Source organism: Aethalodelphis obliquidens, unplaced genomic scaffold (assembly GCF_003676395.1).
Source record: "Aethalodelphis obliquidens isolate GAN/ISIS:26980383/991018 unplaced genomic scaffold, ASM367639v1 scaffold11, whole genome shotgun sequence".
Lineage (NCBI taxonomy): Eukaryota > Metazoa > Chordata > Mammalia > Artiodactyla > Delphinidae > Aethalodelphis > Aethalodelphis obliquidens.
In genome coordinates this window covers 7,277,003-7,294,854 of record NW_020837955.1, presented here as the reverse complement: position 1 = coordinate 7,294,854, position 17,852 = coordinate 7,277,003, and the positions used below count along the sequence as shown (strand labels likewise).

The 17,852-nt window shown below is 41.0% G+C and overlaps 1 protein-coding gene across 10 annotated transcripts in view; it reads left to right on the top strand.

Moving 5' to 3' along the window:
• The window catches only part of SGMS1 (sphingomyelin synthase 1), a 290,635-nt gene that overhangs the window by 243,275 nt on the left and 29,508 nt on the right, over window positions 1-17,852 (top strand). For all 10 annotated transcript variants that reach the window (XM_027111924.1, XM_027111917.1, XM_027111915.1 and 7 more), the window contains one exon: window positions 9,292-10,142. In XM_027111924.1, coding sequence (XP_026967725.1) covers window positions 9,520-10,142 — 623 coding nt within the window. In that variant the 5' untranslated portion in view covers window positions 9,292-9,519. The remainder of the gene's footprint in view (window positions 1-9,291; window positions 10,143-17,852) is intronic.

Here is a 17,852-nt window from a genome sequence, read left to right as displayed (position 1 = left end):
AAAGGAAGGGGATGGAGTGAGGTGTGATGGAAATAAGAGCCTGTGTTCGCCCTTCCCAGGCTTCTTGGGGCAGATAAGATCACCGTTGTGCACAATAGCTGGACATGAGAGCCATGGAATTTGGAAACATTGATTATGTCCTAACATTCTTGAGTTGCCAGATTGAGTCTTTGTCTCAGGACTACAGATTAACTTGATGAATATTATAAAATAGCCCTGCTGGTTTCAGACCTAGAGAGGCAGTTCATCAGCTGAGTGGGAATAAATCTCTTCAGAGTTTTGGTAATTGGGTTCTAAGAATGAAACCCCAGGGGAAAACTATAGTGATTAGTTGTCATTAGAGTTATGCAAAGTTTTCCTTATTATAATGACAACAAGACAGAGTTTTCAAATGGTTTTTACATTTGGCAGTAGACTGGATAGATGGATACTGAAGAAAATCTAGATGATAGAAGAGTTGTCATTCTGAGGGTTTGTTGTTGTTTTCTCTCTGGAGTGATGGGAAATATCTGAGACTGGGATTTCTTTATGCACTTAGGTTCAGATTTCAGCTTCATCTTTGTGGGTGGTTTGGCTCTTATCCTGAGACCATTATGTTTGGTGAATATGATGGTTTTGGAACCTAATTATACACAGAGGGCAAAAGTTCCAGTTATTTAGGGAAATCTGCAAGCCCATTTCATATTTTTAAAGAAAGCAAATGTAGGAAGCATCTATTTTTAATTTTACAATGCAGCCTATGTGTTTAAAAACAGAATATGCTTGAAAGAAAAACGTTTTTCTTTTCTAAACACAAGTAATATGTCTTTATCAGAGAAATTAGAAAACACTGGAGAAAATAAAGCCAAAAATTATTTCATAATTTTATCTCCCAAAGGTAACAGTTCAAAGGTGATATACACCTTCTAGACTTTTTTCCAAAAATGGTATCATTCTCTTTTGTAACCTGTTTGACAAAACTGTATATACACGTATATATAAATATGTATCACAGTAAATATAAAAGTATAGTCTAGTCTTTAGTGGAGGCTTAGTATTCTGTTATATCATGATGTATTTAATTCTCAATTTTAGGTTGTTTCTAATTTTTGCCACAATAAATGATTCTTTGAATTTTCTGATTACTAAATTTTTTATGTATATAAATTTATTTATTTATTTATTTATTTATTTTTTGCTGTGTTGCGTCTTCGTTTCTGTGCAAGGGCTTTCTTAAGTTGCGGCGAGCGGGGGCCACTCTTCATCGCAGTGCGCGGGCCTCTCACTGTCGCGGCCTCTCTTGTTGTGGAGCACAGGCTCCAGACGCGCAGGCTCAGTAGCTGTGGCTCACAGGCCCAGTTGCTCCGCAGCATGTGGGATCTTCCCAGACCAGGGCTCGAACCCGTGTCCCCTGCATTGGCAGGCAGATTCTCAACCACTGCGCCACCAGGGAAGCCCTGGTTACTAAATATTTACATTCCTTCAGAGAAAACCCAAACGGAGGCCTGGTGTATAGGAAATGGAACGAGCTAGGCTTGCTGGTGGTAGGACTTTCCAAGAAATAGATGAAACGGTTTTGTATTTCACACTGTCAGAGAACCACTGGAGTCATGATTTATAGCATACAGTTGACGTGGCTGGTTTCTTGTCATTGTGTTATATATACTACCTTTGTCAGCCAAAAATCATCTTTCCCTCTGGAACACTGAGGGCTACTACATTGGAATGGGTCATTAGGGAGGGAGATACAAAAAGGGAGGCTATCAGTTGGGTTGGTTATAGGGCAACTGCAGAGAAAGAATACATTTCAGATATTGCAGAATCAAAATATTAAACATCATTAAATAAACAAGGCAGAGAGGAGACCCAAACATGTCCATATGAGGCTCTTCTAACAGTTTAAGTGGACCATGAGGCAAGTATGTTTACTTCGGCAAGCTCTTCTTTCTTGTATCTCAGCCAAATAGGCCAGCATATACTTAGTTCAAGGAGCCATTTCAAAAGGGATGGTTTGCTAACCAGAGTTGACTATGGAATTGTGAACATTTCACGTAATAGCAATTTAAAATAAATTACGATTTAAAGGTTAAAGCATCAAAAGTCATCTAAAATCTCCTCAACAGTAGATTGAAACTGTGTGGTTGTTATTCTAGCCATTTTTTCTTCTTCAGATAAATACAATTTTATGAATTCTGCCTATTTAAATTAATTCTTTACTTGTTAAATAACAACCAAAAAATCTTACAGCTAATTAGATTGGTTTGGAGAAAAGCATTCAGGAGCTATCCAAATTGAGTCAGAGAAGACTTAACACCTACCTCATGAGTATTTCAGTGGGCTGCATTGCCCTAAAAGGTCCATTAGGTTACTGTTGACTTTTATGGAAAGTTCTAGTAGGTGTAAAGACCTTTATGTGGGCTTGAAGCGTTTACAGAAAGGCAGTTCGTCTGTTTCACAATAAAATAGTATGAATTCTTTTTTTTTCCTATTTCTTTATTTTCTTTACTTTTTGGGGGGGCTGCATTGGGTCTTTGTTGCTCCACGCGGGCTTTCTCTGGTTGTGGCGAATGGGGGCTACTCTTCATTATGGTGCGCGGGCTTCTCATTGTGGTGGCTTCTCTTGTTGTGGAGCACGGGCTCTAGGCTTGTGGGCTTCAGTAGTTGCAGCATGCGGGCTCAGCAGTTGTGGCTTGCGTGCTCTAGGGCGCAGGCTCAGTAGTTGTGGCACACAGGCTTAGTTGCTCTGTGGCATGTGGGATCTTCCTGGACCAGGACACAAACCCGTGTCTCCTGCATTGGCAGGCGGATTCTTAACCACTGCGCCACCAGGGAAGCCCCATAATATCAATTCTTGATTTTATTTCTCTTTAACAAAGTACCCACAGGTACTTTCATGTTGTAAAGTCTGAGCTAAATATCACATGCTCACCAAATTTTGATTTTGCATCAAGTTGATTATATAAGCTAGTAGAGTAAAATCATGTGTGTGCCCCACGTTGCTTTTGTTCTTAGAGATTTGATACATGGAGCGTGGAGCGGGAAGTTTACTTGGCAATTATGCTATGTACTGCTTCCTACTTTCATTTGGCATTATCAGCATTTAGAAACATCTGGAACTTCTCTATAGCTTCTTCACTGTTATGCCAGCTATGTTTGTTCAATCTTGGGTCCATCGTGCCTTAAAAAAATCATGAAAATGCAATTCTTAATTTCATGGCCTTTGTTTTAGAAGTTCATTGAATCTTCAAAGGAGAATAAATTATATTCAGTATAATCATTTCTTACATTTTAATGTATTGCTCTATGTTATCCAAACCACTGTCAGGTACATGTGAATTCCCTTAATTAATGGAACAAGCAAATGGAATGAACTATTCCACTATAGGAAACTGAGGCCCTGATATTGGAGTACAAGTTAATGCCAGAATAAGCATTAAAACTCAGATTTTCTGAGCATTTTCTGTGTGGATAGTTGTACTGTGTATTTTGTGGTATTCTAATTTTTGAAAAATTGTGTTCAGTGTGTAATTCATATGGTTGCTTTTTGTTAATGCAACAATGTCTTGTTCCTAGACAATGTCAGATAACAAGATAATATAATAGATTCTTTTTGAATAAGGGTAAATATTCATAAATGAGTTATTTAGTGCTTTTGCTGGTGAATGTTTTTTTTTTCAGTACCAGGATAATTGCTTTAACTTATTTTTTCTTTTTTTAGACATCTGGCTTTGATGATTATTTATAGAGGTTATAGTGTGTGGTGGAATATTATCTAATGCCTTTTTTAATATTAAAGCCTAAAATACCTATTTTAAGAATTGGAGCTGAATTGTATTCACAGTTTTATTTTTTATTTAGTTAAAACCTTGGTGAGTTTAGAATATATAATGAAGTGTTCTTCCTGCCCTTTATCTTCTAGGACTCCATAAGTTTTAAAAAGACTTTTCAGATTATCTTCCATACATTCTCAAATCTGTGAGACCATTGACTATTTATAGTGGGAAAGCCCTGAAAAGCATCTTGAGTCTCTGCCTAAACCCAGAACTAACTCTTTGCTGTGTATGAGATTTTAGACAAATCACCATCTCCCTGGACTGTAGTTTACTTATGTCCAAAAGTTACAGATGCATGAGAGTTCCAGCACCTCTTCCACCTCTCAAATTCTGTAGTGTTTTGGAATAAAGAGTTTATATACAGCTTTTTTTCTTCTATGACATCTTCCCAGTTCTGAGAACTAAGTCTAATGATTTGAGCGCTACGTTATTTCTTAACTTTCTCCCAGTAATGGATTCAGAGTGGCTTTTCTGGATGATGGTGGTAATAGTTGTTTTCTGAGTCCAGCCTAACGTACAGTCTTCTGGGTCTAGATATGAAAGCAGTTTGCCTTTCCCTTCTCAGAAACACCACAGTATGTTCTAAGTTGAGTGTATGGGTCCAGGGGGCAGTCACTGTCTCACCTCTCCTCCTACAGCCAGACCCTGGGGTCAGTGAGTAAGTCCTCATGTTTTAGCTGTGGCCTTTGAAGTACTGAGTAGCTGCCCAATAGTTACTTCCATAGAAATGAGTATTTTCCCTATCACGTGATTTCAGCATCAGCTGCAGGAAAGCTGCGTGTATGCCTTCATTTTCAAGCTTCAGATCTTGCTTGAAATATAAATTTTATTTTCTCATGAAATTCGGAAAGATGTGTTTCCTCATGTGTGTCCGAATGATTTGGACTTTTAAAAATGCCATTTGGAAGTGGCAGCTTCATTAAATAGTTATGAAATGTCACTATGGGCCCTGTTGGGCAAATAGAAAGGAAGCAGGATATTACAAAAAGAGCAAGACGTATTTCTTGGAGTAATTAATAGCTTTCATTCCTTTTACATGCTCGTCACAGCAGTAGCAGCCCATGGGAAGGTAGGTAAGGTAGTTGTTAATCCCATTTTCCAGAGGAATCTGAGCTTGAAGAGGTTAAAGGATTTTGTCAAGAAGAGATGTAGCTGAGTTGGGTCTCAACTGCAGGCTCCTGGCCTCACACAGCTGGTGCTCTTTCTACCACATCGTGCACACAAGACAGTGAAATGATATTTTGTGGCACAGATAACAGTGACGTAGGAATTCAGAGAGGGGGGAAAGATTGTGAAGGAGTGGCCAGGAAAGGCTTTGCAGAGAAGGACCTTAAAGGCTAAGGGAAGAATCTGGAACTTGTTGAAGAGGATTCAAAGGAGCATTCCAAACTGGGGGGAATCACAGGAACTGTCTTAAGGAGTGAACAGTTTTTTGTCCTAGTCAATTAATGGAAGCTATTGGGTTATCTTGCTGTCTCTTAAGAGTTCTACTGGCTATCTCAGACTGCCTGACGGGCTTGCTTTTGCAAGATTAGTGTTTCTTCATTTGGATAGAAGCTTGCGGTGCCAGAGAGAGAGAGAGAGAGAGAGCGTGTGTGTGTGTGTGTGTGTGTGTGTGTGTGTGTGTGTGTATGCGCATGTGTGTGTCTCATAGCCCTATATGGTCTCCTACCATCTGATATTTTTCTATTTTGAAGATGATTGTGTCTGAAGAGGAGATTATCTGACTTTCCTCATCAAAGAGAAGTGAAATAGTACCCTGGCCTTGGTCTGTTCTTTGTGGTTCTGAGGGGCTTTCCCCTCCTGGTGGACTTCTGCATCAGGCAAGGGGAGAAATGAAGAACCTGTATGAAAAGCCCATGTTCGTTTCCTTGGGCCTGAACATCCAATCGAGGATTTTTCTTTAGAGTTCTCATAACCACTTCAAGCTGTTGAGCGTTCCCTCGGCTCTTATCCTAATTCTGCTGAGGAATATTTGGAGAGAGGTTTGGGGTCTGATGCCAAGAGATTTCCTTTCGTACAGGACATTCTGCCAGGACTCCCATTTGGTGAGTTTCTTCTTGTCACTCTAGGTAGTAGTAGTGATGATTGAAGCCCCTCTGTAGTGGTTTTTAAGTGGCCAGAGACTCACTTTGGTTTCATATTTCTTTCTGGAGGATGCCCATCTTATTCTCCTTGACCATTCAAGTTGTTTGAAAGCAATTTTCAGTATCAGTGCCATTTTCAGTAGTTTTACTTTCCATTAAACCATCTACATGTTGCTAGTTGTAAGGGACAGTCCCTTAGATATTGAGTAGATATTGATTGAGTACCTTCTGGGCCCTGGGAAGGTAAGACACATGGATGCTTAAAGATTGTAGCCCTTCCATGGTCACTCATAGCCCCCTGGGAGAGTCTAGACAGACACTTGACCACAAGGGAATATGTCGGGAAGGTGCACAGCACTGTAGATGCTCAGAAGAGACAATGCCCAACTGTTTTGCAAGGTCTGGAATAGCTTTTAAGCTTTACTGCCATTTGGTTGATTGTTATTTGGTCTGGGAAATTGGAAGTTGGACATACTGTCCATTTTCATTCCAGAGTCAGATTTGGGGGTTCAGTAGGGACAAGTTTGGACTTTGAAATCAGAAGACCTGAGTTCAGGTCCTGTTTGTGCCAGTACCTCCCAGTGTGTCCATAGGGAGTTCATAGTTACTAGGGAAGAAAAGGGATGGAGAGCAGGACAGCCTTGATGAAGTCAGTTTAAGAAATCCTGGTAGAGTTTCTTCACTGGAGGATTTCCAGGAGCTTCTAACATACTAATGTGTACTGCTGGCCCTAGGAAGGATTATGGTATGCAGTTCCTAGGCTCATTTGATTTTTTTTTTTTTAAAGCATGGAGCCCTTTATCAGATTATTATTCCGCAAAGCATACTTAGGAAACACTGTCGTCACTGATTTCTATCTCTTAAACCTACGAACTTGTGCAGGTTTTTTTGCAGTTAGCACAACATTATTTTATTTTATTTTGTTTTTTACTTTGGGGGCACGCCCTGAGGCATGTGGGATCTTAGTGGCCCGACCAGGGATCAAACCCACGCCCCCTGCATTAGAAGTGCAGAGTCTTAACCACCAGACTGCCAGGGAAGTCCCAACACAACATTCTTTTGAGATTAAAAAAAAAGTTAGCCCACTATTGGAGAGTGTGTTTTCATCATGAGCTATAGCGGACAGTTAACTATTGGATATGATAGAAAATTTGAGAAAGAAAAAAAGACCCTACCTTTTTTTACTGAGGCATAATTGACAAATAACCTTAGTTTTATATTCTACAATAATTTGATATGTGTGTACCCTACAAAGTGGTCACCACAATAAGTCTAGTTGCCATCGGGCACCATATAATTGACTCCTCTTTCACCGATTTCACTCACCTCCAACCCTCCTCTCCTCTGGTAACCACCAATGTCTTCTCTGTATCTGTAAGTTTTGTTTTGTTTTGTTGTGGTTTTTTTTTTTTTTTTGGATTCCACATATAAGTGGTATCATATGACTTATTCCACTTAGCATAATACCCTCTAGATCCATCCATGTTGTCAAAAATGGCAAGTGTACACTTGGTGGGAATGTAAATTGATGCAGCCACTATGGAAAATAGTATAAGGGTTCTCAAAAAAGTTGAAAGAGAACTACCATGTGATCCAGCTATTCCCCTTCTGGGTATTTATCTGAAGAATAGGAAAACACTAATTCAAAGAGGCATATATACCCCTTTGTTCATTGCAGCATTATTTACAGTACCCAAGATATGGAAATAACCTGTGTGCACCCATGGATGAATGGCCAAAGAAGATGTAGTGTATATATTTACAATGGAATGCTACTCAGCCATAGAAAACAAAAACAGAAACAAAAAAGCAGACCCTTTTTAGTGCTAGGTTGTGTATCATCAACTTTCGCATGTGGTGTTTAAAGTACTGACAACACCCCTGTGAAGGAGATATTTGATTATGTCCATTTTAGAGATTAATAAGCTGAAGTTCAAGTAGTAGGTTATCCATGGAGATGCTGAAAGTCAAACTATGGTCTGTCTTTTGCCAAAGGCCATGTTTCATTAACCATGATGCTTTGTTAGAGAGCTAGGTCTTTTATTTTTAACTTTTCTTTTTTTTTAAATTTTAAATGATTATTACAAAATTAATACATGCTTATTAAAGAAAAGTAGGTGGGAGAGAAGTAGAAAATGTCCCCAGGCCCATCATCAAGTAGAACTTCAGTCAGTATGTGATATATTTCTTTCCCATTATTTTATGCAATGTTATGTTCATTAACCATAATTGTGGTTAAATATATGTATATATAATATATACATTTTTATACATATATTTATACATAAATAAATTTGTAAAACTTCGAATTCTGCTTTTGACTCTCCCCTCCAGATGTGCATTTTGGTTACTGCCACATCACTGGTTAAGTATTTTAATAAATAAATATAGTAAACCAGGACTTGGAAACTTGTAGCTCTTTTATGCAAGCTGCCACTTGACCACGGGCAGGTTCCTTGACCTTCTGGTACTCAGTTTCCTCGCGCATAAGTGAGGGAGTTGGTTCAGAGCACTGATTTTGAAACTATGGTATCCCACGAAACCTCCTGGAGGCTGGGAGTAAAGATATCATCAGAGCAAGGAGGACCCTGGCCCTTCATTCCATCTGTTTCAACCTAAGCATCTACATTTATAACTCTTTTATAGATTTGGGGTCCAAGCACATTTGGAAAAAGGAATTCATTGACTTTTTATAGAACAGGATAAAATTGTTGGACCAGATGATCCTGAAGCTCAACATTTCTGTGATTCTCTTTTATGATATCTATTAACTTGTGTGCGTTCTTAATGTTTTAAAACATTTCTTCACCAGATAGAGTGGTAGATTAAGCAGATTTGATACATTCTTTAAGATGATCTCAGGAACCATGTAATAAGCACAAAAAGAATCACTGATCAGGGCTTCCCTGGTGGCGCAGTGGTTGAGAGTCCGCCTGCCGATGCAGGGGACACAGGTTCGTGCCCCGGTCCAGGAAGATCCCACATGACGCGGAGCGGCTGGGCCCGTGAGCCATGGCGACTGAGCCTGCGTGTCCGGTGCCTGTGCTCCTCAACGGGAGAGGCCACAACAGTGAGAGGCCCGCGTACCACCAAAAAAAAAAAAAAAAAAAGAATCACTGATCAGTACTGAGCAATGTCTAAAGCGCTGTCGAATTATTTCTTAGCAAATCTACCACTGCCTTTGACTTGGTCCATCTCAGGTCCAATTTAATGCTCTTTTAGGGAAGACTAACCAGGGAATCAGTGGTCCCTTAAACTAATACATGTTTGAAAACTATGGACTTTTACCAGTACCTGATTTTCCATTTTCCTTATGCATGTTAAGGTTTTGCAATTTGAGGGGATTGATTTTCGAGTCCCAGTGTCTTGACTTTTTTCTCTTGCCTCCACAGAAGGAAGAATCTTGTTCAAAAATGAGGTGAATTAATGCTCAAGCACTCAAGAACCCCGGACAGCTACATGAAGTGTTTAAAAACTGCCCTGACCATCTCGCCACACAAGTCTGTCATGAGGCCTGACAGGATGAGTGCACCACGGAGGCACAGTGTCCTGCCCTGCAGGAACGGTGACTGCTGACCTGCCGGGAGCAAGCGGGGGGCCGCGTGTTGTCTGCCAGTACAATGAAGGAAGTGGTTTATTGGTCACCCAAGAAGGTGGCAGACTGGCTGCAGGAGAATGCTATGCCAGAATACTGTGAGCCTCTGGAACATTTCACAGGCCGCGACTTGATCAACCTAACCCAGGAGGATTTCACAAAACCCCCCCTGTGCCGAGTCTCCTCCGACAATGGGCAGCGGCTCTTGCACATGATAGAGACCCTGAAGATGGAGCACCACTTGGAAGCACACAAGAATGGCCACGCCAATGGGCACCTCTGCATTGGCACAGACGTCCTCGCCCCTGATGGCAGCTTCAGCATCAAGGTCAAACCCAAGGGGATGCCAAATGGGTATAGGAAGGAGATGATAAAGATCCCCATGCCAGAGCCAGAGCGCTCCCAGTACCCCATGGAGTGGGGCAAGACTTTCCTGGCCTTTCTTTATGCACTTTCCTGCTTTGTTCTCACCACAGTGATGATCTCGGTCGTCCATGAACGAGTACCTCCTAAGGAGGTGCAGCCTCCACTACCGGACACGTTTTTTGACCATTTTAACCGGGTGCAGTGGGCCTTTTCTATTTGTGAAATTAATGGCATGATCCTTGTAGGACTCTGGTTAATTCAGTGGCTGCTCTTAAAATACAAGTAAGTAAAGCAAAAGCTTGCAGATTCAGTGATTGGGGTTTCTCACTGCAGATGTTTGATATTCATTATTGGGAAATGAAATTTATCAAGCAGTAGGAATCAAAGCACATTTCTCTTTTTTTTGTTTGTTTTTAAACCACATATTCTGTTGAACCAACTAAAGCTCTGGCAACTTGAAGAAAGTTCTGTGCTTGTTGCCTGTTTTGTACAAGATTCATACAGAATGATGAGTAGAATTGTTAGAGGTGAGGTTTTTCTATTTTCACTTCACAGGAAGGAAAACCCTCAGACATCTTCAGAGAGTACAGGCTATTGAACCACAGAAAAACTACCCAGTCTTGGTGTTTTTAACCCATCACATCAGTTGTCGACAGTTGGCCTATGGGCCATGAGTGGCTGTGTAGCTTTTCCCACACAGAGTCAGATATCTAGAACTTAGCAATATGTATTTAAAGATGTTTCACACAAAGAATTTAGAACAGCTAGTCCAGAGTGGCTTGGACTAGCGGGAGAATGATACCCACAGGGAATGACTTTAGGTGGGATGTGGATGAACCTACATGGCTTTCCACCTTTTATAGAATGTGTGGCATTTAAAGCAGTATTCCATTCAAGTTTCTCAGGGTTTTTATATTTTATTTTTTTGTGGTACGCGGGCCTCTCACTGTTGTGGCCTCTCCCGTTGCAGAGCACAGGCTCCGCATGCGCAGGCTCAGCGGCCATGGCTCACGGGCCCAGCCGCTCCGCGGCATGTGGGATCTTCCCGGACCAGGGCACGAACCCATGTCCCCTGCATCGGCAGGGGAACTCTCAACCACTGCGCCACCAGGGAAGCCCTCTCAGGGTTTTTAAATAGGTATCTCCTTTCAGTTTCAGGTGGATCCAAAGTGGCTTTCATGTCCCAAGCTCTAAACTCAATGCAGACAAGCTGTTTGCTTGGGTTGCCTGTAGCAAACTAAACACCTACATTGTCCTCATCTTTGGTGTCTGATTTTTTCCATTAGCGGAACATCTTTATGGCTTCCATGCATGGGAGTTGGAAACTGGTTTGCTAAGGATCTGAGTTTCTCTCTGGTGGACTGTGTTTCATGACCCACAGTATGGTTGAATATTAAGGAGATCATCTTAAATCAAGAAAACAAAATGCAGACTGAGAATTTATGTTGAACTTTAACGGAAATGATGAGTTTTTTCCTGGTACGTTTCATAAGGTCTGTGTTTTTTTTACCTTATAAATTATGTATCTACAAGTGGAAATAAAAGCAATTCCTGACTCTTTGCCAGGAAAGGGCTATCTTAACCTTGTATAAAGGAAGTAATTTAAGTGGCCAGTTTTTTGGGGGGCCGGTTTGGCAATCCTGGAGTTTAAGCTTAATTTGAAATAGGAGCAATTGTCTGGGATGCATTTGATTTGGTGGAAGACTGTTTTTTGTTTGCTTTAGTTTTAAGAGGCTAAATAGATAAGAATAGGCCTTAGAAATATGAGATGCTCAAAATTTATTAACTACATTCTTCCGGCTGTCAAACTTCAGTTCTGCTTTTGACTTTCAAGCTTTTTTCCCTAGAAGCTCATTAGAAAACAATGCCCGCACGTTTTGCCGCTTCAGAGCCAAGGTCAACTCAAATTAGGTTTCCTGGGGTCTTCCTGATTTTTGTTGTTTTGTTTATATGAGTTTGTTTTCTGGTTTTTATCAAAATTCTTACATGCAAGATAATAATTTACTGCCCCAGAATATATCATTATGTACTTGTACATAACCTGTGCAAGTTCAAATCTTTCACAGAGCTGACTTTTGAATAATTTTATTCTTGTTCTAAGAAGTGTCCTAACCATAGGGATAATTTCTTTAAAGCATATTACTATTTATATTTCTCTCAGCAGGGACTTTTCCTCAAATCTGTTTCTCTTTAAGCTTTCTAATTTCATGTTTTACCAGTATTTATTGCTAATACTGTAGTCATTTGTATATTTAAATTGTTCTACAGCCATAAATCAGTTGACTCACACCTTGGGCAAAATTAACCCAGGGCTAGGACACAGGCAGCCTGGGCTCCAGCCCCAGCCATGCCCTCACATGGTGGGCAGTGTGGATGAATCTCCGAATCTCAGGAGCCTTGTTTCTCTCACAGATAAACAAAGACCCTCTCAGTCTAGATGATTTCTGTTGTTCTATACAACTGTGTTTTATTTGATTCTGACATTATTGAATGGGCCAGTTATGTTTGAGTAGTATTAACTGCAGAGCATTTTTCGTCCAGAGTACATCCAACTAAGGATTCTTTAAGGTCCTCTCTCTGGTTTCCACGTCAGCAGGATAACTCAACTGTTGTCATGATAATCCTAAGCGTCCCCACCCTTGTCCTGCTACTGGGACACATCTCTGGCTTCCCATCTCCGTCCTTGAGACCTGTCTTCAGTGTGTGTGGCACACCAGACATGGAAGAGGTAGGAAGAAAGACAGAGCTTGACACACCAAGCAGTGGGTATTAATGAGCTCCCTTTCCCTGGCCTTCATAAAGAAGATTAAACTGTTTCATACAGTCAGAGATCCCTTGTTTCTAGTTATTCGGCTATGGCAGTGTAACAGGTTTATTATTAGGTATGTTGGGAAAATGGATCCTTCCGGTTATGGAATATTCTGTTTAAAAGTGATAACCTCTCATTTTGTGCTTGACTCTTCTGACACTTGACCCCTCTCCCCAACCTCCACCAGGCAGTTTGCTACTTAGGAGTATGTCCAGACCTCCTAGGAATTAAACCTGCCTGATCAGTAATTTCCAAAGGGACATTTTAATTTTACTTTGACTTTAAGAGTCTTGGAGCCTTAAAAAATCAGCCTATTCCTTCTTGCTTCTTTATCTTCTACTTTTTAGAGAAGAATCAGGGGCTGAAACTGTAGAGGATGACTTATTGAGAAATGATATGCCGGAATTTGAGCAACATCTCCTGACAGCAAACCCTTCAGCCAGATGTTCAAGGTGCTAGAAAACATTGGTGCCCGAATTTATGACATTGTGACATTTGGTTCTATCCTTATGCTGTATACAGTTGTCCTTTACTGTTAAACATAAGTTTTGTTTTTTGTACTTAAATTTTTTTTGCGTCCTTTCATTCTTAACATCTCCCCCTCATGTCTATATGTACATATGCTGATATATACATAGGTCCGCATGGGGCTTCCATAACGTCGTGAAGTTGGAAAGCAACAACAATGCCTGTCCTTGACAACTTTTTGATTTTTAAAATTGTAAATAATGTTGTCTCCCCATTTAGAATTGGACTTTCAAGCCACTGACTAGGAAAAATTCCTGGGAAATCTCTGCATTTGTGTCAGACTTCACTGCAAAACAGGTATCCCTTGTTTTAAGAAAGTGTGATTAAAGAATATGTTAAAGGGACAGATTTGGTAGGGACTTTCCATGCATGGCTATATCGTAGCTGACACGATGGCACCCAAATGAGATACAGGTGGCTCAGCACTATTAGGACGTTGTAAACGCCCACCAAGAAGAAGGCCAAGGAGCAAGGTGGCAGAATTTCCAAGCCAAGAATTTTCTAGCCACTCGAGAAAGCACTATGACTTAGTATGGTGGTCATAGGTACCTCAAACTCAACTTTTCTAAAACCAGATTTGTCATTTTTTTCTTTCAACTTGTTCTTCCTCCTATGTGGGCAGTGACATTTCCTAGAAACCTAGAACTTCTCGGTTCCTTTCATATAAATAGTCACTAAGTTCTGTCCATTCTAATTTCAGATTCATTACCTCTTTCCATTCCTACTTAGTGATGAATAGCGGGTGCTCAGATGGAGGCCCAGTTCCTTAGCCTGAAGCCTGGGGTCCTTCATAATCTGACCCCAGGCTGTTCGACCTCATCTCCAGCTACTCTACTCCACGGTTTTCCTTGAACACTTCAAGCTCATATCACAGTCCATTCTATTCATTGTGTGTGTATCTCCTTCATTGCTAGACTTTTAAGTTCCCCGAGGGAAAAGACCAGATCCTTTTTGTCATTCATCTTTATATCCCACTGCCTGATACAGAGTCTGGCACATAGAAAGTGCTCGTTTAAAATTCATTCATTCATTCAACTTGTATTCACTGAGAACCTACTGTGTGCCAGGCACTGTGGTAGACCCTGGGGGTGCTGCAGTGAGCAGAGGCCCCTGATGTTCTCACATCAGCTTGTATTCTGACCAGGGTGTAACAGTCCTGAACAAATGAATATATAATACCAGGCAGTGATAAGAGAAATGGAGGAAAATAAAGCAGTCTAAAGGGTTAGAAAGTGTTGGGGATAGTGGGGAGGAGGTGGTATTTTAGATTGGGTGATCAGGAAAGTCCTCTAATGAGGTGACAGTTGAGCAGACACCCGAATCAAATGGGGGTGTACCAAGTAGGTGTTTGGGGCAGGAGCAGTCAAGACAGGAGGCACAGCAAGTACAGAGTCTCTGAGGTTTACCTGGGGAATAGCCACGGGCCTGTGTGGCCAAGCGAGCTGGGAGGAAGCAGTGACACGGGGTCAGGGAGGTATGGATGGCATCGTGGGCTGTGGAAAAAGAGGCAGAATTTTTGTTCCAAGTGTGATGATGTCATTAGGGGAGAATGATGTCAACAGATTGGTATTTTAAAAGAAGCCCTCTGGCTGCTGTTTAGAGAATAGGGAAGCAAGAGTGGAAGGCGGGGGATGGGTGTTAGGATGCCATTACAAATGGTCCAGTTGGAAGATGACCGCGACTTAGACTCACGTTTGGCCAATGAATACATTTTGTGCTGGGCTGTGGGGAAGGGATAAACTTCCTAGAAGCTGTGGCTTCTGTTACATTTAGAACTCCTTAATCTTTTATAGCCACAGGGCTGACTTCTGTTACAGTATCTCATACAGGGTTTTGGGGTCTCTCTGTGAATCTCTGAATTTTATTTGAAATTTAATGAGGAATGAACCATAGATTGAGATAGAATTCACTAATTTGAGAGCTCTCTCAACGTTGCTTGAATATATTTTACTTCAGAGCAAAGTCAGGTGATGTGTATATTTGTTTTCTGTCATGGCTGCTTTTAGATCAGATATTTGCCTAAAAGGAGTAGCACAAGTCAGGTGGGGAGTGAGGGTAGCTAGTAAAGCGATGAATTAAATATTGCAGGATATATTGATCCACTGGTGGTGTAAAGATTTGAAGAAAAAAGAAAAGGAGCCATTGGGTAGTTGGGATGTGGGGTGGAGTTGAAAGAGCTTTGTGGTTGAGGCATTTGGGGCATGGAGTAGAACATTCTGGCATAAACAGTTGTGTAGAGCTACAGAGAGAGTGGTAGAATGGTCACCAAGTAGGTTCTTTGAAAACTGATCTCATACCAAAAGGAAAGGAACTAGAGAAGGAAGCGCTGTTGGCAGATCCTGCTTAAGACTTGATATCTCTATTCGGAACTGTTTCTGGGGGCTTCCTTGATCCCGAAGGAAGGAACAGATACGGTTTTCCAGTGTGGCTTTCCCAGGATTACACTCTGAGAGTACTGCAGTGGATTTTTAGGTGTTTGGCAGCAGTACGTTTTTTATGTTGGGAGACCGCTTTGGAAAAGACTTACTTTGTATTTTACCCTTTGGTAAATGCCCTGGGTTTGGAGGCCTTATCTGCTGGGAGGGTGTCTGCCAACATAAGAAGGTTTATCTACAGCATTTGCCTCTCTCCTGTGAATGGAATGTAATTTCCAAGGACAGAAGCCTTGTGCTGATTGGCAACTGCTGCTGTCAGGTGCTAATTTGATTTTTTTGTTTGTTTCTTTTGTGTCTTATTCAACAGGCTAGACTCTCCACTAACATTTATCTTTCATTTTACCCCAGTTTGATTCCATCAGTGTTTCTTTTCACATTAAGTTGATTGGATCAAAGTACTTATCTCTTTCCTCTTCTACTCCCCAAGGTAGTTTATGACCACAGTTACTGTCAACCTTTTTTCAATTGTTTTTAAGTCTCTGATGGTTGTGACTAAGTTACGTTCTTAAAAGCTGTTGATGTAGAGCATTTGAGATGAAGCAGGTCCCTTCAATAGAGTTTATTTTCCAAGTTCCAGAAGAGCCTTTTTTTTAAGGCTGTTTCACTTTATTAGAAATCGACGGTACGTTGTGGGCCACTAGGCTAGGCTGCTCTCTAATGGAACTTCAGGGCATCTTTACATTTAGTAATTTGTCAAGAATTATTGAAGACTGGTGCTAGGGATGTAGCAGTGAGCAAAACAAAGCTACATAGAGGTTATCTCCTGGGGAATTTTTGTTTGTTTTCACAGTAACATCTCAGGTTTTTAAAGTGTGTGTTGTCCAGACTCTATCCTAAAGTATAAAACTCATGAGGACAAAAATTCCCTCATGTTATTGCTTTGGGGGCATCTAGCACATTATTTAATTGGCTGACAGATGGTCATATTCCTCTCCAGCCATAAAGCAAGTTACGAGCTCATGGATCGTCCCTTCCCTTCCTCTCTCTCTACACATGTACCTGCATCTATTATATACTTACTCAAAGTCTGTTTTCTTCTGTTCCTTTTCATCCATGTTGTCAAAAATCATTATTGCCCTGTTTAAACGGCAGATTCCAAACATTTGAGTAACGAGAATTTTTTTTTTTTTACATGCACTGTCATTTCATCCAATCAACTCTTTAAGCAGTGTGTTCTCTTGTCTCAGTGAAGATACCTGAGACACAGAAAAGCTGTTGACTTGCCCGAGATGCCACACAGAATATTTTGAGGATTGAAGGCTTTTCAGTATAAATCCAGCCTCATAGTGTCCTGGTATAATAGGCATCTGTCCTCTGGAAATGTGTTTTCTTAACAGATAGAGTAGCATAGATTCAACATGCAGAGGACAGATAGAATGAAAACAGATCAGTCCTGTGTTGGATAATAAGGTTTATGTGTCATAGACCATCCAGGAGACATTCATACTTGCCCCAGGGTGGACCTGCCAAACCTGAAAGCTATCCCAACTTGGCTGTTCCACAGTAGTTTGTAGAAAGCGTACTGAGTCCTGTCCTACTTGACTGCTGTCCTGTGACCTTCTAGGTGTGGTGTGGCATGGGCCCTACTCACCATGCGTCTGGGAAATGCCCTCTGCCTCCATGCAGTCACGCTTTTCCACTGAAGACTGCTGACCAGGCGCGCCCAACCTTAGACTTTTTCTTGCTGTTTCTAGCAAGTTTTCTCCCCTTGATTCTGACCCTGGGCAGCAGAGCCCGGGGTTAAGATCCTGTTTTCCTTCCTGAGGCCTTCCCTGTCCCGTTATCTTCCCGTGTAATCTGGGTGTCCTAGGCTTTTGCAGGCCTCTGCTCGCCCTCCTTGGAGTGGGGAAGGACAGTCACTCTAGGCACTAGATTCGGTTCCAGGCTCTACCTCACTTCTCATTCTCACTTTGTTAGCTCACAGATGGTCTTACCAGCTTTCACCTCTTCTAATTTTTACCAGTTTAGGTCTCAAGACCTAAATACTAGCCTAAACCCTAGGAATTGTAGGGAAACTAAATTCAGTAATTCCAGCAATTTAGGTTTTAAGTTAACATAAATATTATAAGAGGCTTTTTAAACTGAGACTTACGATAAAAGGGAGAGAAAGCACACAAAAAAAAATTGGTGCAATAAATTAGTTTTCATGAGTTAATTTTTATTTATGACAGTAAAGGAAAAACTAAGTAGTGTATCTTGCCTGTAGGCCAATTAGAAGAT